Source organism: Aspergillus pseudonomiae (assembly GCF_009193645.1).
Source record: "Aspergillus pseudonomiae strain CBS 119388 unplaced genomic scaffold BDV37scaffold_17, whole genome shotgun sequence".
NCBI lineage: Eukaryota > Fungi > Ascomycota > Eurotiomycetes > Eurotiales > Aspergillaceae > Aspergillus > Aspergillus pseudonomiae.
The window spans coordinates 96253-117402 of NW_022476009.1; the positions used below are offsets into that span (position 1 = coordinate 96253).

Sequence of the window (21150 nt, forward strand, 5' to 3'; positions counted from 1 at the left end):
GTGCTCCACGGATGCTCACTCCGTGATATGAAAAAAAGACAGACACTGAGATATACGGAATCCCTCATGTTGGGTGGCTCTCAGTGTTAGCAGGATCAGCACTGCTGGAACTACCTGCTATTATAGAATTGACTCGTTAGCGGTGGGGTTCCGAAGAGTTGTCAATCTCAACGGCGAGATCTCCTTCCTGCGCGTCCCTGTCTCTCTCGCCTTCTTCTACTCGACGCAGGTCCTCGTCGTGGTTTTGGCCCGGAGGCAGGACAAAAGTAGGCCCAGGAGCCCACCAATGAAGGGGATACCTCCGACGACCCAGATTATTGACCAGGATGGCCCAGGCCAGCATAATTAATGATGAAGCAAGGACGGTTGGAAGATAGCGCCACGATAGGCTGACAACGCTCGATTGAACGGCTGCGTTGAGACCCGTAGCTCCGGCCCTGGCTGAACAGTTAGTATTGCGTGGCCGTGTGGGAGGAGGCTGACGCACGGTGGGTGAACAGTTCCTGTCATTAACATCACCAGCAATGAAGTCGCCATAGAGATGCCCCCATTGATAAAGGTCGAAGGGTGAAAGTGAGTGTTGTCTAAATATCCCTGGTATTGACCATTCAGCACAAAAAGCCGAGTGATACAGGTTCCGACCAATGCAGAAAGAAAATGGCCACCAATGAAGTTTCGAGGCTGCGCAACAGGGGACTCGACCACCCCAAAGAGCAGCACAGCTGAGGCACCGAAGGATGTGATGATCGTAGGGGTATGGTATACATCGCGGAATGCGGTATCGGTCGACATGATTGCCTCAATTAAGAGAATACCCCCAAACGACCCGATCCATGCAAAGAGCCATGTCTCATACTTCAAAGGGATCTTGGGGAGCCATATGAAAGGCGGTATTGGTAGCGGGTCATAAGGAGGTCCTTCATCTGGGGGACGGTATCCCGTAAACCGGAAGAGGCTGGGCGGTAGATCGCTACGATAGTCACGGCGGAACTTGAGTTGGGTGAGTGAATGCCAGTACTTTGCAGGGCGTTGCCTGTTACTGTGCAGGTGTGCCTTCTTATTCTCCATTATTGTCAATCATGTAGCTATTTGAGATGTGGCAAGCCTTCTAACATTGTCGGCGTGCATGCCAGCGGCCACGGCAACCTTATATAGTACCTAGTATAGTACTATTGTTTGGCAAACTTTCCGCACGTATAGGCGGCACGGACGGTCCGCTGTGGCAAACCAGTGATGCACTGATATCACTGCACTTTGGCGCTATCCATTGGCGCGGATGCTGTAGATACAACTTGGAATTCTGCCCCATTCGGTGATTCGTGAAACTTGGTTGCTACTGATCCATATAACCAATTCTCGACACTCAAAACGTGAGACACCCTGGGTGTGCTACAGACCCTTGTCCAGCGGAACGACGACGAGCACCCCCAGGATTATTCTGGAGGTGATTCACCAGCCGCATTCACCCACACGAGTACCCACGTGTCTGGCTATATGGGCAGTATACCCACGATCACCAAATTTGATAGACGGTATACCAAAGGGAACGACGAATGCAGGACAGCAAGGAGGTATAATGGCCCCCGTTCATGTATCTAGTCTAGTTCGTGATCAATGCCATACGTTACTTGATAGCTACATTCCAAGATTCACTGCCAGCTCAACTGTTTCGCACTATATTAAGTATGACGCTTCTCCTAGTAATTCCCTGGACACTGGGACATGCGATGGCTATCGCGGAGTTTCCTGTTGTTATCACTCCATATCTCTTATCAAACACCTTCGGTCAGGCTGTCGAAAGTTTCGGAATGAAAAGATACTGAACAATTCCTGAAAAATATCTCACGTCGATTTACCATAGTTTTTCTGTCCCAGCCACCGAATATAACACGCAGCCATTGCGTCCCAAAGAACTTGGTCTTCAGGTGATCATCTCCACTACGATGCCCTAGTTTGTTGTTGCGGACTTCCTTGCTTGGTTCTTTTTAACGGCCCGCGCGAGCCTGCGTGGCACTGCCCTTCGACGAAGGGACGTTTCAACTGATTGACAGGGACCGCATCCGCCTGAACCGGCTCTTCCCGTAGAGCCTTCCATATAAATGTGTCAAAGAGTGGAGTTTTACAGGGGCTACGCCCTCTCATCGAGTCCACTTGGCCAAAATATGATACCACAATGTCTGGGTATTACCTGCATGTGCCACATCCGACAGAGCGGGGAAGATTAACGGTACGAGATCTGTTTCTCTCGCAGATGCCGTTTGCATTTGGACAATCAACATGGAGTGATAGTAAGTCTTACCGTGCAGATCTACTACGGCTACAACCTTTTCTTACCTTTTCGTAGAGATCTTCCCGGATACTTGTGTGTTCTGTTTAGAGACATTAGGATCTTCCTCGCTATATAGGCTCCTTCCATGCGACCATATTTTCCACCTCCCGTGTATTGATCGTTGGCTTTGCAGCGAGGATGCTAGCTGTCCAATTTGCCGTCGGCCATATTATCATCTAAGAGGCCCTCGCATGGTCTATATTGCTCCCCCTTTAAGAAGCTCATCACATCACTACGAGTTGCCCGACATCCGTGACCAATTCCAGACATTGGGCGTTTGGTTTCGCAAGATAACCCGTACATTCTCGCGCCTCCCGAATGTCCATAATCGCTACAGCCATGATTGACTCTCTGTCTCACCCATGAGGTCCCTGACATGGCATATCTTATCGTTTCCGCTTGGTTCGTGTCTTGGAGTCTCATGGTTCTGAAAGGTATTTCCGATTCCAGACACACAGCTTTAAGAGTCATATGGAGACAGTCTTGAGAGTGAGCAACCCTATTCCTGCAGCGCTTGCCGCGATGTCTGGAATTGTTCATCCACCTAAATATTAAACTTAACAGATTACAAAGAAATAGTAAACATAGATATATAACGGAAGAGATTCACTAGTAGTTATCTATCCAATGTACTCATCTCCCTGTGTGTGACTTAAGTACAGCTGAGCGGGCGGGAAGCCCTTTTCTCCACACCCTATGGTCATATGTAGTAGCCTACCTTAAGTATTGGCTTATACAGTGTTATAGCCCTTCGATATGGTCTTCTTTCAGATCTAGGGTGATCGTATCATGCGAGATCATGAAGCAATCGGGTCACCAGCGGCCCCCCTGACCCTTCAAAATCCGCGGGAAGGAACAGTTCTCACGCCATGATATCACGATGGATGAAGATTATATCTATCTATAATCAAAGGAGAGACACATTTTACCTTATAGTACTAACAAATTCTGTATTTGATATACCTTATTCCGCTGCAGTCTTATACAATCCACAGATTTGGCTTATACAGCTATTGATTCAATATTATCAATGGTCGAACTTGCTATGATCCTATTTACCTATTCCTTCTAAATCTTATAACTAAAGACCCACGCCATATAAAATACCCAACAATTGCTTATCTACGATCTTATCACCGAGCTGACCCATCTTCTGCACCTGAACCTAATATATAGCGTATCACTTGATATACTGGATCAGGCGGGGCTTCGAAGCTTACTCACTAATTGTTTCAAGACACGCATATACAAACAACTATCACCCTAATACGGACATCTCCCTGCATCCATCGGGTCAACCAGTTGGAGCTTCTGCCATGGAGATACCACAGTGACTGGATCTCTAGCGTATGTTATAGTAAAGTACACGGGGTCTGGTCTATTCTCGCCAAGTTAGTACTCCGTATATTGTACCTACCAAATTATTGACCAACAGGTCTGGAATATACTTTAAACATAATCCCGATCTTACTTTTGCTTCTGTACCAAGAACGATTCCAACGCTCCTCGTATTTTTCCTTAATCCTATTTCCCTCGTATCAAAAGCGGGTGGCTGCAAAACCAAGACGCTATGCAGTTAGAGCGGCTATCATACGACATTTACAGTTAACACATCCTCACGTCAGCTTAATCATGCTTTAAACGTGTGTTAAATTTAATTGTAGATTGGATTCTATCCAAGCCACGTCAAGCGCGCCTGATTGGACAATGATGCGATTTATGGTATACAGTACCGTGGATCTCAGGCTGATGATGATGATTCGATGACAAGTTCGTATTCGGTAGAGGACAATGCCATCACCACCAGCATCTGCAGAATTTCGTCGGAATCTAGATCCCTCTTATTGATCATGAGATTACAGAGAAGCTGCAACTGAGTTTCACGATAAATAGCCACTGCGGTGCAATCTAACTTCGGTGGGCCCTGATCGAATTCTCAACCCGTTTAATCGAGCACCACAGACAGCTACGGCGTGTATGGAGTAAAAATGTCGGATATTAATCGTTGCTCTCGGAAGCGGCTGATTATTTGCTGCGATGGTAGATCTCCCCTGCATCTTATGGAGATGGGTATTGATGTCTACTTCTGCAGGAACCTGGCAAGATTCAACGGCAGACTCGAGCGGGCCTGCTTCCAACGTGACGCGGTTCAGCCGAGCCTTAAGCGCCAATGCGATTGTCGAGAGAAATGGCCAGAAAGACGAAATCCCCCAGATTGTCTACTATCAAAAGGGGGTCGGGACTGGCCTGGGAGACAAATACTGGGGTGGTACGTCCGAGCCCTTATCCTTCGTCTTTCCCGAGGCAGTTCCTGTTGTTTTTTGGCTTTTTGACATTCTTCCCCAATGACTTATTCGTACGTATGATAATGACATTCTACAGGTGTCGCGGGATTGGGACTAAGCGCCAACGTCCGCGCCGCATACGGCTTCCTGGTCGACAACTACAACGAAGGCGACAAGATCTACTTCTTTGGCTTCTCACGCGGAGCATACACAGCCCGCGCGGTCGCCGGTCTCGTCTGCCAATGGGGTCTCCTCACACGACGAGGAATGGACAACTTCCCCACCGTGTACAAGGATTTCTACCAAACGAAGGCAGACGATTATACGCCCGAGCAGCGACGATCACTCGGATTCCGAGATCCCCTCCCGCGATTTACGGTGGAGATCATCGGGGTGTGGGACACGGTCGCCTTCCACCAGACATGGCTCGGGGGGTGGGTGGGTGAGCAGCTGGAGTTCCGGAATACGATGCTCTCCGAGAATGTTCGGTATGCGTTTCATGCGCTGGCGCTCGACGAGGAGCGAACGGCGTATCAGCCGACGTTATGGAACCTGCCGAAGAAGAGCGAGGGACAGGAGCTGTTGCAGGTTTGGTTCTCGGGGGTGCATACGGATGTTGGGGGTGGGGGGGAGGATCCTCGACTAGCGAATATTACGCTGGCGTGGATGATCGCGCAGTGTATGAAGGATGAGCAGTTGAGTTTCGACATTGAGGGATATTTGTTCAATTTGCCTCCCGGTCCGATGGTCCACGAGATTGAACCGTGGGGGACGAGGCTGGGTAAGACGGAGACGTGGGGTTTCACACGGTCTCTCGAGGGCGTTCTGGGAGGTGTTTCGGCACGGACCCCGCTGGCTTATCAGCCTATCGACTCCGGGATCACCCATGAGACGATTCATAAGTCGATTGATGATCGGAACTTGGCGGGCGCTGGTAAATGGGCTTGTTCTGCGTTGAGGGCACGGAAGGATGCTGATAGTTGGTTTCTGACGGATGGTGGAGTCATTCTGGAAACGCCGTTACTGGAGATGGAAGAGTATATGAAAGGGCGGATTCGGACGGTGCACGTTGATCAGCAGGATTAGTTGATGATCCGCTCCTTCTGTATGTCACCAATGATGTATTCTCATCTTCATCCGATACTTCCATGGGATCCAGACCAGATGATATCTCTTCAGCAATCTATAAATAATTCCCCCCTAAACTGCCCTTCTCCTGCAAACCCCTTTTGGATATGATATGGACCGAGGGAATTGTGCAATCACATTCTCCATAAATAAATAGGACAGAGGAAAGCTCCACTAATGTCCCACAGGGGACAATTCCCACATCGACTCCGAAACTCCGACGAAGAACCGCATCCAACCCACGAACAATTGACAAGCAGAGACAAGGCCCGTCGAGAATACCAGTACCGGGGATGGGCATTCCGGTTGGTCGACGGTATGGGTGACGTGCAGTCAGCCCTGGAACTGGGCGGATATCCCTGTGAGAACTGACCGAGTAATGCATACATTGAGGATAGCAATCGCTTGCCATTGGCGACTCACCGAGGGGCATCCCAAGGGTCAGGGGTATTCATGCAGATACGTACGTGTTTCTGAGAAATCAGATCGCACAGCCCCATTCCGATTGGCCATGCGAACCCCCCAATCAGGATATTTCGTGGATCTGATGGGCCCAATCTGGAAGAATTCTATCTCTAGATCCAATCGGCTTTCGGTAGTCCTCAGACAAGCTCTGCCTAGCCAGTCAAGTTCAACGTGCAAAGACCCACCCGGACCCACAGTTGGTCTAGAACCACACATCAGTTGTTGCCCTCCATCGTTTTCTTCATCTTTTATCTGCTGCTTCGTTTCCCTCTTTCTTTGATCGTCATCTTCATCTCCTTCTCTCTTTTTCACCACCGCTCTCATTTGAACGTTTTTTCTTTTTTTTTTTTTGTCGGTCTTCAACGTCGTTCCTTCTTTGTTCTCCTACGGTAACTTTCCTTTCTGATCCCACAGTCCTTACTCAATTCCTCATCAACATGCAATTGGCACACCTTCTTGCGTTCGCCCTGTCGCTCGCTACGTCCGAGGCCGCCCACAAGGGCTTCAACTACGGTGCGACCAAGGCTGATGGCAGCGTCAAATCTCAGTCCGATTTCGAATCGGAGTTCTCGACTGCCAAAGGTCTGGTTGGCACTGCGGGCTTCACCAGTGCGAGATTGTACACCATGATCGTGAGTGACGTGATTATCAGGCAGGAAGCGGAACCCAAGGACTGACCATCACACAGCAAGGTGGCACTACCAACTCCCCCATTTCCGCCATTCCCGCGGCCATTACTGAAAACACCTCCCTGTTGCTGGGTCTATGGGCCTCTGGGGGTGGGATGGACAACGAGCTGGCGGCCCTCAAGGCGGCCATCTCCCAATACGGGGACTCCTTCGCCAAATTGGTCGTGGGTATTTCCGTTGGGAGTGAGGATCTCTACCGGGCCTCGTCGGAGGGTGAGAAAGTCGACGCCGGCGTGGGCGTTGGCCCCGAGGCCCTGGTCTCGTATATCAAGGAGGTCCGATCGATCATCTCGGGCACCGCCCTGAGCAGCGTCCCCATCGGTCACGTCGACACCTGGACCGCCTGGACTAACGGCTCCAATTCTGCCGTCATCGACGCCGTCGACTGGCTGGGCTTTGACGGGTACCCGTACTACCAGAGCTCCATGTCCAACTCCATCTCGGACGCCAAGGCTCTCTTCGATTCCTCGGTGGCTCAGACGAAGGCGGTCGCGAATGGCAAGGAGGTTTGGATCACCGAGACCGGATGGCCCGTCAGCGGAAGCACCCAGAACCTCGCCGTCGCTTCCCTCGCCAACGCGAAAACCTACTGGGATGAGGTGGGATGCCCCTTGTTCGACGAGACCAACACCTGGTGGTACATCCTCCAGGATGCCAGCTCCTCCACGACCCCGAACCCGAGCTTCGGTGTGGTCGGCGGCACTCTGAGCACCACCCCGTTGTTCAACTTGACTTGCTCCAACACCACTCGCCCATCTCCGTCCGCTTCGAGCTCCGCTGCTAGCTCCACTATTCTTTCTGGCTCTGCGGTTGCCTCGGGCTCTGCCATCGCCGCGGCGAACCCTTCGTCTTCCGGCGTCGTCCCCGGTGCTACTCCCTCTACTACGCCCGGCTTCACGGTCGGCAAGGGATTCCGTCCGTCCAACTCCTCCGCTGCTGCCCACTATTCCAGCGCGTCTTTCACCGGCTCGGCCTACCCTAAATTCACCAAGACCGCCAGTGGCTCCGCCTCTACTTCCACCAGCGCTGGTAGCTCATCGGACTCCACGTCGACTAACTCTGGTAGCTCATCTGACTCGAAGTCGACTAACTCTAGTAGCTCGTCTTCTGGCTCGACTTCCGTTCTTGCTACGGGTGGTGCCAGCTCTGTCTCGAGCTCCGTTTTTGGTGCTCTGGTTGCTGTTTTGGCATTTGCGGCTACTTTGTAAAGAAACACACCGGGCCCTGGTCCCGATCCTGATCAATAGCTAGATACAGACCATCATCAGCTCTATTTCCACATTGCGACTTTCTCAAGTACATACATCTGTCTATTCGCTGGTTGTCGCCGTCCAAGAAAGAAATCCTACATGTACAGTCGCAATGATGCGGTGAATAGACTTGTTTGTCTTTGGCCCTCGCCTCATATTCTGACGGCTCCGTTCTTGACATGTATTATAAGACTAGATTGATTAGACTTCTTCTGCTGGTCCGAAGAGTAGAGATGACTCTGAACATGAACATGGATTCCCGTTGTTCGTGGTCCTTCCAATGAACCTACCGCTTTCCATGTCTCCAATTGCCCGCCACCCTAGAAGTTGCAAGGCTAGTGATCTTGATTTCGCTTTAGATAGGATAAAGTCTATCAGTTCTGTCGGTACAGAGTTATCGGTATAATTATAACAATATAAAACCAGGTGCCTTTGAAAGGGATGCAAACTTTCCTGGAAGTTTCTCCGGCTGGGTTTATTTCCCATCATGCCAAGATCCAGGAATGCCTATCTTGATATTATGGGGGAGAAACAGTTGAGTAAATGGAAACAAAAAAATGAATGTAAATGTATAATGGATTTACCCAATAAGCATGATGGAACGAGAAAGTTCTACTATAGAGTCAGAGGAGGAATTAGCAAGATAAGCAGGAAAAAGTGAGGTGAAGCCGACAATATATATCAACTCCGGCATCAAAACTACATACTTCTCCTTCCACCCCGCCCATGCCGGCTCGCATCAATTCCTGCAAGGGTATCACGCCGCCCAGGAGAGATAATCCTAAATCATACGAGCCCGCGCATCCCATTTTATGGAGCGTGTTCCAACTCCTCCCTCAGAGGAGCTTTTACCTCGCGCTCCAACGCAATTACAGCAGCCAGATCTCGCTGGATCTCCGTCTCTGCCCCCGGGCCGTCGAAGATGACGGCAATCTCTTCAAGCGTGTGACCCTTGGTCTCAGGAAACACAAAGTACACAATCCCCACGAAACTGACCAGCAGACCAAGGTACACGAAATAGAATTTCCACTGGATCGCACCGAGAGCAATGGGGTTCACGAACTGGTTGAAGAAACCCGCGGCAAACTGCGCTGTGAGGCTTAGCGACAAGCCCTTGGTGCGCAGGTAGAACGGCATGATCTCGACCGGGTACGCAATGGAGAGTGGGGTATAGGCGATATCATAGGCGCCGTAGAACAGATAGAGGAATGCGACGACCGCACTGCCAGCTGCCTGGATGGCCGATTTATCGAACACGGCGGACAGGGCAGTCGCCAGGGAAAAGAAGAGCAGCATCAGCACCGTCGAGAGCATCCAGAGCGGGCGCCGGCCGTATTTCTCGGCGGCAACGGCACCTCCGGCGGCACAGACTGCGTTCCACGCCTGAAGGCCCAGGTTTATGGCGGATTGCTGCGTGGGATTGGTGATGCCAACGGATCGCAGAATTGGTGCGAGATAGTAAGAGATGACACCTGGTCACGAGGCAAATCAGCACGACGGACGACCCATGCGAAGAGCGCTGTACGTACCATTACCTGCCCACTGGATCATCACCCCGACCAGGAGACAAATTGCTAGGCGATGCCGGGCTCCCTTGGTCGCGATGAATGCCGACCAGCCACTTTTATGGGCGGCTGAGTTCTCTAAATCGATTGCGCCACAGATTTCAGAGAACTCGAACTGAACCAAAGGATCGGACGTGTCCCCATTCCCATGGTAACGGGCGAGGATATGCAAGGCCTCGTCGCGCCGGTCCTTCGACACGAGCCACCGCGGGCTTTCCGGGACGATAATCAGTCCGAGCAACTGCACCGCCGGGAAGAAACACTGGACAAGGCAAGGAATCCGCCAGGACCACGTGCTACCCTCAACATAAAGAGTCCCCAAGCACACCGCAGCAGCCAGAATCGCGCCCCAGTACCAAGTAGCCTGAAAGATGGCCGTGACCACGCCCCGATGCCGTGGGTGAGCAATCTCAGTCGTCAGCGGCGGAGCAGCTGTCTGTGCAAAACCCAGGCCAACCCCCATCGCGATTCTCGTTCCAAAGAAAGCCCAGCGACCGATGGTGGCCGCCTGGATCACGCTCGCGACAATCATGATGGCCGATCCAAGTGCGACGGACATTTTGCGGCCGAAGTAATCCGCGAAGTACGAAGCCGGGATAAAGGTGACCGTGCCTCCGAGGGAAATCCCTGAAATGATCAGGCCCTCTATGTTCGAGCTTATATTCTCGCCGACATTCTTCGCGACTGTCGGCCGTTCAGATCAGCGCTGTATACGCTAGCGGTTGAAGACAATATGATCACGAGAACTCACACATAGGGAGGGTCAGGAGCCCATTCATCAAAGCAGCGTCATACCCATTTGCTGCAGCGGAGGCAAACATAAGTATGAGGCCGAAATTCAGGCGCCGAAGGCCCTTGTCCTTGAGCCAGTTGGCGTTTGTGTTGTTTGGCAGCGCCCGGTACACATCCATGCCGGACGCAGAAACAACTCCACCGCCAGCGACCATGATGCCAGTAACAAAGGGTGCTGTTAAGGATGTTGCTGGACTCAAGGTGGACGGGATAGGTGGTCCAAGTGATGTACTTCAATCAGTGTGGAGCGAATGAATGCATTCTGCAACAGAGCAAAGATTCAGATCACGGTAGGGGGAAATCGTCCGATCTTATAGACATCATTGAATACGAAGAGCCGGTGATAGTTTCTGCCCTTGCGATCCCCGCCCTCCTGTTCCCCAGATCACGCTTTTTTTCCCTTGCGTGGAGAATGCCTGGTAGGGGGAAAGTAGCATGTATGGAGTCTGGGGTCTGGACCCAAAAGAAACACGATTAGTGGTGTGAAGACGCTAACCCTCGTTGGGTCAAGCGCGCTCTCCAGATGAAGTTTGGAGGCATGGGCACCAATGAGAAGCCGCGCGGCGGGGAGATTCCCGGCGGAATTCTTTGGCCAGATTTCCGGGGAGATTCCCGGGGAGATTTTCGGGACGGGAGTCGGAGACACGAGGCTCGGCTACAAGACAAACCCCAACTTCATTCATGGAGTGGGCTGGACAACTCGCTCCAGGGGTCAACATTAGAGCAACTGTGTTACGCCACTTCACCATGTGTTTTTCACCGGGTGAACATAAATATCCCGACTATCGCCTCTCAGCAAGTGGATAACTGGTCCCTCCCTGCCCCCAGTCTTTCTCATCATCCAACTATCATCACTCACGAATGGCTACCCAGCGTAAGACTCAGTTGTCGCCTGTGAACAGGGCTTGGTGGAAAGAGGCCTCTGTCTATCAGATCTATCCGGCTTCGTTCAAGGACTCCAACGGGGATGGAATCGGCGATATCCCAGGGATCATCTCGGAGCTCGACTACCTGAAGGCCCTTGGGGTCGATCTCGTTTGGCTCTCTCCAATCCTTCAATCCCCGCAGGTAGACATGGGCTACGATGTGTCTGATTATTATAAAATCCACGCCCCGTACGGTACGGTCAAAGATGTGGATGCACTCATTCAGGGTTTAAACCAACGGGGGATGAGATATGTCATGGACCTTGTGGTCAATCATACTTCCGACCAGGTGAGTGAGAAGCGATCGACTGGGAAATCTTACACACCGCAACTACTGTCATCAGACGTGATTAATGATGGAAACAGCACGAGTGGTTTAAACGCTCGAGATCGTCCCGAGACAATAAATACCGAGACTGGTACATATGGAAAAAGCCCAAGTACGGTGTAGATGGTGTCCGTCAGCCCCCAAATAACTGGAAAGCCTATTTTGGAGGTACAGTCTTGGTTTCCACGTCCACAAAGTTGCCCCAGCCGGTCACTAATACCCAGAAAAAGGCTCTGCGTGGCAGTACGATGAAACAACCGACGAATATTATCTGCACCTGTTCGCGCCGGAGCAGCCAGACCTCAACTGGGAAAACCCCGAAGTCCGGTCCGCGGTGCACCAGATCATGAGATATTGGCTGGACAAAGGCGTCAGTGGATTCCGCATGGATGTCATCAACATGGTCAGCAAGGACCAAGGCTTCCCTGATGCACCCATCACCGATGCAAACAGCCAATGGCAGCATGGGGCAATGTACTACTGCTGCGGACCACGTCTCCACGAATACCTACAAGAACTGGGACGGATCCTGAAGGATTATGATGCCTTTTCCGTCGGTGAGATGCCGAATGTGTATGATCCGGCGGAAATTGGGAAGGCCGTGGGTTTTGACCGCGGCGAATTAGCCATGGCGTTCCAATTCGAGATCATGGATATCGACCATGGTCTGGGAGGCAAATTCTCTCCGCATCAATATCGCATGTCGGACCTGAAGCATATCGTGTCCAAATGGCAGGACTTCATGTACCAGAATGCGGGCTGGAACGCCCTCTATCTCGAAAACCACGACCAAGGAAGGACCATATCACGGTTCACCTCGGCGGGTCCGGAATACCGCGCGACGGCAGGGAAGATGCTAGCAACCTTCCTGGGTCTTCAAGGAGGGACTCCGTTTGTGTACCAGGGACAGGAATTAGGCCTAGTGAATGTGCCAGCGACCTGGGGTATTGAGAAGTTCAGGGATATCGAGACTTTGAATCATTGGGACGAGATGATGGCTGCATACCCCCACGACACGGAGCTCCACCAGGTGACATTACAACAGTTCCGCGTCAAGTCTCGCGATAATGGACGCACCCCGATGCAATGGACCAGTGGCGAATTTGCAGGATTTACCACTGCGCCCAACGGCCCATGGATTGATGTGCATGACGACTACGAAGACTGGAATGCCGCGGCCCAGGTGGGCAAGCCAAACAGTGTTTTCCAACACTGGGCAAAGGTCCTTGGGCTACGCAAAACACATAAGGACCTCTTCGTATATGGCTCGTACAAATTGGTGGATGAAGCGAATGATGATCTATTCGCCTATCTGCGAATGTATGGAGGCCAGTCAGCTTTGGTGTTGGCCAACTTCACAGACAAAGAAGTGAAATGGGTTGTTCCGGCCGAAACGACCTCAATTCTTGAACATGGCGTTGTGCTGCTTGAGAATTATCAGTGTGACCACCCAGTGCTACCTGATGGCACCATTTCTGTAAAGCCATTTGAATCGTTTGTGATTCTTCTGGATAGTTCAAGTGCCAGGATCGGACTTGGTGGGGGGAAGCTCTGAATCAGTTTGACATCCACAAATGTGATCTCATCCACCAATGTTACCATGAAGGATTTCGGTGGGCCAAAGTTCACTATGCATCCAATCTTTCTTCATCAAGCGGTTCGATGACTGGGGAATCCCCACGTTCAACCGGAGCAAGCGCAGGAATATGGCGGTATGGAATACCTAGTTCATGCAATTTTCTCTGCAATACCTCTAGGCCATATGGTCTGTGACTCAGAGAGGACAGTAAATAACATAAATGGTGGAGAATATCGTGTGTTCCCACTGAATTGTGGTGCAAGAGGGTGGGAACACAGTGAATCACATCCAGCAGGGTACTTGTTATCTCGAAGAGTTTGATGGCCTGGATCCAGTAAGCTTAGGGTATGCCATTGTGGGATATATAGTCACCCACCATCCCGGGACCATGTGCCACAAATGTCTCCTGGGGCACGTTAGAGATGAACACGATCGCGTCTCTTGCCACATGGACTGGGTAGGTCAATCTCATACTCTCATCAACCGAAGCGCTGGAGAGGAAAATATTCTTTAAAGACAGCTGCCAAAGTAATATGCGTAGCCACTGTTGGGTAATAGCAATATCCGTTCTCTGTAATGCATGGTATGCCGTAGGCCACTGGAGGCGCTGGCGGAGGTGACTCTGTAGCCGGCAGAGCGTCTCCTTACTGCACATGGTGGTACTGGAGCCACCGCGATCGAGAAGCACACCTTCCACGGCAATAAATAGACCCACCAGACGGTCAAAGGCTTCAACAAGGGGTAGTTCGTCCGAGCGATCGCGCGTTGGTGGCCGTATGGAGTCTCGTAGACAGGTATTAATTCCATGCTGAATTGCGTGACCCCTTTCGGTCACATAGAGGAGCCAGAACGCCCTTCGCCTATACCGCTCATCTTCCGGGGCTACATCTTGATAGGTATCTTCCTTATCTAATCCCTGAAGCTGACACGATGTCACAGACTCTCGGAGCAAGAGCGAAGCGGTCGGTATCTTTTTCTTCGCACCGTAGTAAAAGTGAAGGAACAGCGGCACCAGTACTGCCTCAAAAGTGCCACTTTCCCGGTAATCATACATCGTGCGGCAATGATCTGATTCTTTCGCAAAGTCATCCGCCATAGCACACTTTCCCTCTGCATTTCCTTGCGTCGCATGATTGTCCGAGTGACAATGCAACTGAGCGCAGGTCGCTGCGCATACCGCAAAGGCTAAAGCGCGTAATTCAAGATTGTTCACGTTCAGTGTGAGGGAATTGCGAAGGCGAGCAGTGTCAACCACAGGCCAGACGGGATACATCCTCTGCTCGTAGGTTTGCAAGTGAGCCAGGACACCTGCCAGGGGCAGGTGCGATGGCCATCCATCAGTCAGTAGCGGCATCTGTTCGGTAACGGCGATATCATAAGCTAGTCTCACCCTGGATGAGTCGGTCACCTCCGCCAATCCTGCTCTTACATTGGCGGGTGATGCGATTTCTGTTGCACAACGGCCAGCTCGCTCTCGCAGGCTCTGAAGGCGCTTATTGATCTGTGTGTAGGTCTCAGCGCGTGGACCTTTCGGTCCGGGCTTTGCCATTGGTTTCAGGTAGGAGCATTCAAATCCCGAGCGGACACAGGGTTGACAAGGCCGTCGGCCACTGCACCGGGTTTTACGCAGAGAGCATCCATCGCAAGCCCGTCGCCTCACCATGACGGGGTTACTGGCCGGAAATAGTTTCAATCCTACAATGGGGAGACAAGGTACTCCCTAGGAGATTATAGTGGGCGCATGGAGTGTCCAGTTACTTGGGCATGTTCACCGTCGAAACGTTGTCGACAGCCGGAGAGGATCTTCCCCAAAATGAGACTGGGTGAGAGGACGAATTCGTGGTCATGTGACCTTCGAGTTTCTCCAAACAACCTCTTAGATATCATGATTACAAAGAGTAACGTGATTGTTTATCCCAGTCCTAAATCCGGTGGTTGAAGACGAGCTATATAGTATTATGAAATGAGGATGATAGTATCAGCGACCCTAAGATAGCAAGAGATATAGAAATTTGGATTTGAAACGTACTGTTATATATTTTGCCGGGATACTATGTGGGCCTATGTTACAACTTAAGTGCGCATTGATATGTTAGTGTATTTCAAGTATCTTACGAATTTATGCCTTCCAAGGTGACGCTCTCTGGTTGTCTGGAATTCCAACCGATACTGATACAACCGAATTATTTCCTCTAAAAACCATGTCATCGACCTCACCTGATACTTTTCTATTACTTCACTTAGTATTTGTACCATATAATTCTAATAGGTAGAAAAGGCTACTACATACGACCATAGGGTGTGGAGAACAGGGCTTCCCGTCCGCTCAGCCGTACTTAAGCCACACGCCGGGAGGTTAGTAGTTGGGTGGGTGACCACCAGCGAATCCCTCCTGTTGTATGTTTTTCTTTTTTTTCTCTATCTATATATAGATCGACCGATCTTGGAATCTTGGATCAGCTCTTGGAACTTTATCTTGACTTGCTGTCATCCTATGGACAGGATCTGCCAGAGCGGCGACCCGAATACATATCCCCACTCTCTCCTACTTAGCATATTTAGATGTTTGACTTGTAACCAGCACCAATATAATATTTAATTCTCCCAATCAATGATTCAGAGTGATAACTGTCCTGATTCGTTCCCTACATTCCAAGCTAGTGACATCTTTTGCCGAGAGTTGATATCTCTGGGTATATCATACTTGCGCCTGACAGATACATATCGATCGATTCAAATAGATATGTAAAAATAGCACAAAGTTACAAACACTTTCGATATTAACAAAGAAAACAAACTCACATTTAGAATTAGATTCTTAATCTACTATAGTTTCTATATCAATGTATGTGGCCAGAGGTAGCAAGTATATCAAGATAGAACGATAGAAGGCAAAACCCTTTTGCATGGCGGTCTATATGGTTAATAAGTTATCGATAAGTTGATAGCGATGGAAGGCGGAACCCAAAACTGCTAAAAGTTCCCGCTGGAATGTCAGCCCGAAATAGGCATAGCATACTCCATATAAACTCGATCTCGATCAATCTCCAGAGAATTTGCCACTACCAGACAACGGTCCGTAGACGGTCCGGATGCGGTCCGCATTTCCTTTATCTTCGCCGTGATAGCAGTAGACCTCCGCATGGAACCCCGCACGAACATCAAAGTCGTCAATTAGGATAGCCTGGAGTGTTCAATTGATAGATAAACAGGCAATTCGCCCCAAGCAATTGAAAATACAAGTTCCTTGATTCCCTCCCTGTCTTAAAGAGCTGCCGAGACTCTCAAATCACTCCCAAAGAATACTCGGAATCGCTCTCGATATGACCTCACGCAACCCCTCCTACCTCATTGTTGGCGCCGGCGTCTTTGGCGTCTCAACTGCCTATCATCTTATTCAGAAGTATCCCAATGCGTCGGTAGCTCTGGTGGACCGAGATGCATACGACGCCGAGTCTCGCGTGGCTGCTTCATGGGATTGGAACAAGGTTGTCCGCGCCGACTACGATGACAAGATCTACTGCAGACTGGCTCTAGAAGCTCAGGACATTTTCAAGTCGGATCCCCTTTGGCAGCCATATTTCCACCAGACTGGCGTCTACTGGACGTGTCGCAGTAGCTATGCGCAAACCGTCATCACCAACCACAAGGAGCTCGGCCGCAACGACGACATCATTGCCCTGCCTGTCGCGGAGGCCCGAAAGCTTTACGGCGGGCTTTTCGACAATGCTGACTACACCGGTGTGAAGGAGGTTCTGATTAACAGGGCCAGTGGTTGGGCTGCCGCGGGAGATGCTCTTCGAGCAGTCACGAAAAGGTGTCTTGAATTGGGCGTCAAGTATGTGACTGCGGACGTTGCCACGCTGAAATTCGATGGTCGCGGTTCTTGTACCGGGGTCAAGACGAAATCGGGACAGACTTTGTCGGCCACGCATGTTATCGTCGCTGCTGGTGCTTTCACACCCACATTGCTGGAGTGGTCCGCTGCGGCGAGCGGCAATGCCGGCCTTCGAGCTGAAGAGCGAATTCTGGCTGCTGGTATTACGACCGGAATGGCACAGCTCAATAAGGAGCAGTACAAGAAGTTCAAAGACATGCCCGTTGGTTTCCAGGGCTACACCCCCAATGAGGGTAAGATCTTCAAAGACATTTCCCTGAAAGCCGCTAACAGTCAATAGGCAAGCCCTTCATTGGTACCCTTCCTCCTACTGCAGACGGAGAGCTGAAGTGGTGGGGTTCTAAGATTTTCACAAACACCCGAGAAGTGCTACCTGGCCGTCATATCTCCTCACCCCCTCCTAAATCCGATTACAACCAGTGGAATGTTCCTGGGCCACTTAGGCAGGACATTGTCGAGTCCAGGAATCTATGGTATGGACCCGAGAGTGCGGATTGGCAGATGACGAAACACCGAATTTGCTGGTGAGTTACCCTTTCAAACAAATAGTTAACGTGGCGATGAAAATGTAACACCAAACAGGGACGCTTTCACCACTACCTCTGATTTTATTATTTCTCCTCACTCTGCCTCAAAGGGTCTCTACGTCGCAAGTTGCGGTTCGTTCCATGGCTACAAGTTCTTCCCCGTGCTGGGCAAATACATCGTACAAATGCTTGAGGGCGAATTGGAGCCCGAATTGGTAGAGAAATGGGCCTGGGACCGAGAGCGACCTGATTCGTCTCAAAACGTCGAGTATCCAAACGCTGAGATGAAGCATCTCTTGCAGCCTGTATCGAAGCTGTAGTGGAAACTTGAAGTTGAATTTGTTTTTCCTTGGTCTACTTAAAGCAGAGTAACATAGATATTATATACCTCGAATATATTTCCCTTCTAACGAAAGTTAGCTCAAAGAACTGAACATTCATATTAAACTATATTCGCCTAGTCATGGCTTCATCATGACAGGTATTACAAATATCGTGAATGTGGTGTCTAGCCTTCCTGGTCCCTATGTGGTTGATTAATAGGACCATAGATTCCTATTAATGTTTGCAGCGTTTCAAGATGTATATATCCCGTTATACGTATGCTTGCCGAGTCCAATATAGCAGATGAGGTCTTGGTCGCCGTTGTTCCTATTTATATTCTGTTCTTTGCCTCTTCATGGGGCCCCAGTCTCATGGGCTGTTATTCGTGAGTTGTGGCTGAAAAAGTGTTTTGGGAAGTTAAGACAGGAGCACTGGACCTTGACCGTGCTTGAGGGCTGTGATTCTTTTCCACACACAAACACTACAATATCTGAGACGCAACGGCTCTCCGGCTGCTTGTAGAGGTACCATATAGGTAAAGAAGTCCGATGCTTCTATAGTGTCTGTATGGCCTCTATACCCTGTAGGCCAAATCATGTGGGGATGTGACAATCTTCATTCACTAGGCGAAGTCGCAAAAGGAAATCATACAACACCTTTCCCTATCTAACAACATCAATCCCATCACTTGGTGTTGAGCTATATAAATGAAGAAAATAGATTAATTATAGTGAAGGAGAAGTAAGTCAGTGATAGAAGATAAATATGAACGCTGGCGAGGGAGATGCATGCCTAACATGGTACTTCATGGTCCATCCCTCGATTCCTCCTGGGTGAATGGATGGTTCGCCCGGTATATGATGTGGAAAATATAAATGCTGTTTTCATTGGCTATATCTCTATATTTCAGGTTGTGGGTGAGTGCCAGGACAGTCACTTATCTTGAGAAAGACAAGAGTAGGCGAAAATATATTTTGTTCCTTGGCTACTACATCCTACTCACCAGGGGCGTGTTTCTATGGCAAAACCCTCACTCTCCAATCCCTTTTTTTTTTTTTTTTTTTTTTCTCTCAATCGCCGCTCCTTTCCCCACTATGCATTCAACGGCGACCAAGTGCGAACCTGAATATTACTATACAGCTACATTTGGTGGTAAATGTGAATTCATGCTTGTATAATCAAGGCGGTGTTCTGGCGCCTTATATACACTGGCATTTGAACATGCAAATAGTAATTCCTTGATAGTAAGTCATCGGTCTTTGAATGCTCTTTTGCTTGTTATGTTGTTCAGAAAATGTTCATTAATCCTGTTGGCCAAAGGCGATGGGCCCCTGAGCAATATCAAAATAAGACAGAGTCTAAACCCGCCAAAGTCCCCTCAGATACTCCTTCGCCTTCAAACACGGCCACCCAAGGTGCGACTCCGCCTCTGAGAGAATCCGGAACAGGAGTGTAGTTTCAGCGGGATCATCAAACAGCTCCCCACAGATCGCAATCACAAGACCCGCACCCACCAGCGCCTGTGTAAACTCCGGGTTTGACATGGCCACCCCACAGATAATCCGAGCACTATCTCGTATCCGATCATCATTACTCCTGCCCATCCTCCTCTGCTGAATACGCGAGAGACAGCTCTGCGGACACGAGGCCAGCAAAAGCACCCGCGCAAGTTCAATATGCTGCCGCGCGGCAACGTGGTAATCATTCGCATAGTACAGCTGTGGAAACGGATTGTCGGGCGAGATCTGTTTCTGCGAATAGATCGGCCGGAATGATTCCGGACACAGACGCTCCCAGTCTTCGATGTACCGCATTAGGCACTCCCAGTGGTGGTTTGGGGTCGGATTGACGGCACCCTCGCCGTAGGCGAGGTTGGTTACTTTTGCGACGTGAGCGATGGCTCGAAGAGCCCACATTCGTTCGGACGTGGGTTCCAATGAGGTGTCGATGTTGCAGTGGTCGGCTAGGTTGCCTACTGGGCGTTGCGTGAGGTTGGCTACGTAGATCTCGGACCGAAGTACGACGAGGAATACAGCGTCGGTAAAGCTCGAGCGGAAAACATGGCCTTCGGTGATGCGGAGGAGAAGTTGGGCGGATAGCATATGGTGAGTACGGATGGAGTCCTCGGGGGTTTTGTGTTGGTGTCAGTGATAACCTATCCTGTCTCCATTACACCGCTACCATACCTGGCTGGGGACGGGGGAAGTTACCGGTCATTTCTTCGAAGAAGCGGAGGATCGCTGCCGAAGCCAGGATCGTATCAGGCAGCGCCGTCTCCTGGTCATTCAGTGCCGCTATAAGGCTTCGGAGGCAGCGCTTCTGGTACTCGTCTGCGACATGACTCTGCCAGTTGAGGGATGTGCTTTGGTGGCGAGCGGAAACCGCCAGGGCAGCGTATAGGAGTGTGATATCAGTTGCGGCGTTATTGCCAATATAAGTGCGGAAGTGCTGGTGTGGATCACAGTAGTCAAACTAGATGAAGATTTCATCATCAGCAAGTCGACTGGACAGCAAATCACATGGCAGGTCACACCCAAGGGGAAAGGGTCGTGAGAAAATATTTGAGAAGTGACGCCTCGAATGGGGACTCCAACGGCCAAGGCAGCTTCTCTGCCCCCTCAGGAGATATAAGATCACCTCGAGCTATGAGAGACTGCGCCAGACAAGATTAGTATAGATCAGTGTCGTGGAACTTCGGCATGCATACATTTGGCGTTTCTGGCGAACTCGACGCATTCGTAGTCAGCTCGACATAACTCTCTGGACTACTGGAACCTAAGAGAAAATCGTCTGACACCCCAGCGTCATCCACAGAATCCACCTGGAAGGAGGCCCGGGATTCTGTATGATCTTCCCCGATCACAACCCCCCGGCTCTCGCTCGGAGGTGAAGTACGTCTGGGTACCTCCGAGGCACACTGCGTCATGTAAAAGATGGTTTTCCTCTCACGACAACATTTTATCTTCACATTCATGCAGGAAGTGCAGGATTCATTTCCTGATCTGCGGTTACCTGGCACTAAATCAGCGAACGAGACAATCCCAATGCAGGATTACTAGGGGCTT

The 21150-nt window shown here is 50.4% G+C and overlaps 8 protein-coding genes across 8 annotated transcripts; 4 read left to right on the top strand and 4 right to left on the bottom strand.

The window, feature by feature from the left end:
• Nucleotides 1–136: 136 nt before the first annotated feature.
• Nucleotides 137–1068, bottom strand: BDV37DRAFT_280911 (HPP family protein; the record flags this gene model as incomplete). Its single annotated transcript, XM_032086699.1, has 2 exons — nucleotides 137–437; nucleotides 488–1068. The coding sequence occupies 2 exons, from the start codon at nucleotides 1066–1068 to the stop codon at nucleotides 137–139; spliced, it is 882 nt and encodes a 293-aa protein (XP_031943634.1).
• Nucleotides 1069–4405: 3337 nt separating this feature from the next.
• On the top strand, nucleotides 4406–5858 carry BDV37DRAFT_292246 (T6SS phospholipase effector Tle1-like catalytic domain-containing protein; the record flags this gene model as incomplete). The annotated part of the gene is made up of 2 exons (XM_032089143.1): nucleotides 4406–4598; nucleotides 4712–5858. The coding sequence occupies 2 exons, from the start codon at nucleotides 4406–4408 to the stop codon at nucleotides 5698–5700; spliced, it is 1182 nt and encodes a 393-aa protein (XP_031943635.1). The 3' UTR covers nucleotides 5701–5858.
• A 623-nt stretch (nucleotides 5859–6481) lies between these two features.
• Nucleotides 6482–8242, top strand: bgt2 (GPI-anchored beta-1,3-endoglucanase EglC). The gene is made up of 3 exons (XM_032090965.1): nucleotides 6482–6839; nucleotides 6896–7849; nucleotides 8041–8242. Exons 1-3 carry the CDS (start codon nucleotides 6645–6647, stop codon nucleotides 8134–8136), a joined length of 1245 nt encoding a protein of 414 aa, XP_031943636.1. The 5' UTR covers nucleotides 6482–6644; the 3' UTR covers nucleotides 8137–8242.
• A 553-nt stretch (nucleotides 8243–8795) lies between these two features.
• On the bottom strand, nucleotides 8796–11011 carry BDV37DRAFT_62429 (general substrate transporter). Its single transcript, XM_032090966.1, has 3 exons — nucleotides 10463–11011; nucleotides 9676–10395; nucleotides 8796–9618 (listed from the first exon to the last, which is right to left on the bottom strand). The coding sequence occupies exons 1-3, from the start codon at nucleotides 10656–10658 to the stop codon at nucleotides 8957–8959; spliced, it is 1578 nt and encodes a 525-aa protein (XP_031943637.1). The 5' UTR covers nucleotides 10659–11011; the 3' UTR covers nucleotides 8796–8956.
• Nucleotides 10893–13666, top strand: BDV37DRAFT_292252 (glycoside hydrolase family 13 protein). Its single transcript, XM_032089144.1, has 3 exons — nucleotides 10893–11718; nucleotides 11796–11925; nucleotides 11988–13666. Exons 1-3 carry the CDS (start codon nucleotides 11365–11367, stop codon nucleotides 13310–13312), a joined length of 1809 nt encoding a protein of 602 aa, XP_031943638.1. The 5' UTR covers nucleotides 10893–11364; the 3' UTR covers nucleotides 13313–13666.
• Nucleotides 13386–14999, bottom strand: BDV37DRAFT_269953 (Zn(II)2Cys6 transcription factor; the record flags this gene model as incomplete). The annotated part of the gene is made up of 3 exons (XM_032084465.1): nucleotides 13386–13661; nucleotides 13713–14690; nucleotides 14766–14999. 3 exons carry the CDS (start codon nucleotides 14997–14999, stop codon nucleotides 13386–13388), a joined length of 1488 nt encoding a protein of 495 aa, XP_031943639.1.
• A 1476-nt stretch (nucleotides 15000–16475) lies between these two features.
• On the top strand, nucleotides 16476–18088 carry BDV37DRAFT_62461 (NAD(P)/FAD-dependent oxidoreductase). The gene is made up of 3 exons (XM_032090967.1): nucleotides 16476–17467; nucleotides 17515–17758; nucleotides 17817–18088. The coding sequence occupies exons 1-3, from the start codon at nucleotides 16660–16662 to the stop codon at nucleotides 18079–18081; spliced, it is 1317 nt and encodes a 438-aa protein (XP_031943640.1). The 5' UTR covers nucleotides 16476–16659; the 3' UTR covers nucleotides 18082–18088.
• Nucleotides 18089–19443: 1355 nt separating this feature from the next.
• On the bottom strand, nucleotides 19444–20794 carry BDV37DRAFT_292256 (uncharacterized protein; the record flags this gene model as incomplete). The annotated part of the gene is made up of 4 exons (XM_032089145.1): nucleotides 19444–20208; nucleotides 20267–20557; nucleotides 20619–20728; nucleotides 20779–20794. 4 exons carry the CDS (start codon nucleotides 20792–20794, stop codon nucleotides 19444–19446), a joined length of 1182 nt encoding a protein of 393 aa, XP_031943641.1.
• Between the last annotated feature and the right edge of the window lie 356 nt (nucleotides 20795–21150).

Coding starts and splice junctions, on each gene's coding strand:
- bgt2 (XM_032090965.1), top strand. CDS start 6,645: ATGCAATTGGCACACCTTCTTGCGTTCGCCCTGTCGCTCGCTACGTCC. Junction 6,840..6,895: donor CGAGATTGTACACCATGATC/GTGAGTGACGTG, acceptor ACCATCACACAG/CAAGGTGGCACTACCAACTC. Junction 7,850..8,040: donor CTGCTGCCCACTATTCCAGC/GCGTCTTTCACC, acceptor GGGTGGTGCCAG/CTCTGTCTCGAGCTCCGTTT.
- BDV37DRAFT_62429 (XM_032090966.1), bottom strand. CDS start 10,658: ATGGTCGCTGGCGGTGGAGTTGTTTCTGCGTCCGGCATGGATGTGTAC. Junction 10,396..10,462: donor GCTCCTGACCCTCCCTATGT/GTGAGTTCTCGT, acceptor AACGGCCGACAG/TCGCGAAGAATGTCGGCGAG. Junction 9,619..9,675: donor GATCCAGTGGGCAGGTAATG/GTACGTACAGCG, acceptor CCTCGTGACCAG/GTGTCATCTCTTACTATCTC.
- BDV37DRAFT_292252 (XM_032089144.1), top strand. CDS start 11,365: ATGGCTACCCAGCGTAAGACTCAGTTGTCGCCTGTGAACAGGGCTTGG. Junction 11,719..11,795: donor TCAATCATACTTCCGACCAG/GTGAGTGAGAAG, acceptor TGATGGAAACAG/CACGAGTGGTTTAAACGCTC. Junction 11,926..11,987: donor CTGGAAAGCCTATTTTGGAG/GTACAGTCTTGG, acceptor ACCCAGAAAAAG/GCTCTGCGTGGCAGTACGAT.
- BDV37DRAFT_62461 (XM_032090967.1), top strand. CDS start 16,660: ATGACCTCACGCAACCCCTCCTACCTCATTGTTGGCGCCGGCGTCTTT. Junction 17,468..17,514: donor GGGCTACACCCCCAATGAGG/GTAAGATCTTCA, acceptor AACAGTCAATAG/GCAAGCCCTTCATTGGTACC. Junction 17,759..17,816: donor ACGAAACACCGAATTTGCTG/GTGAGTTACCCT, acceptor AACACCAAACAG/GGACGCTTTCACCACTACCT.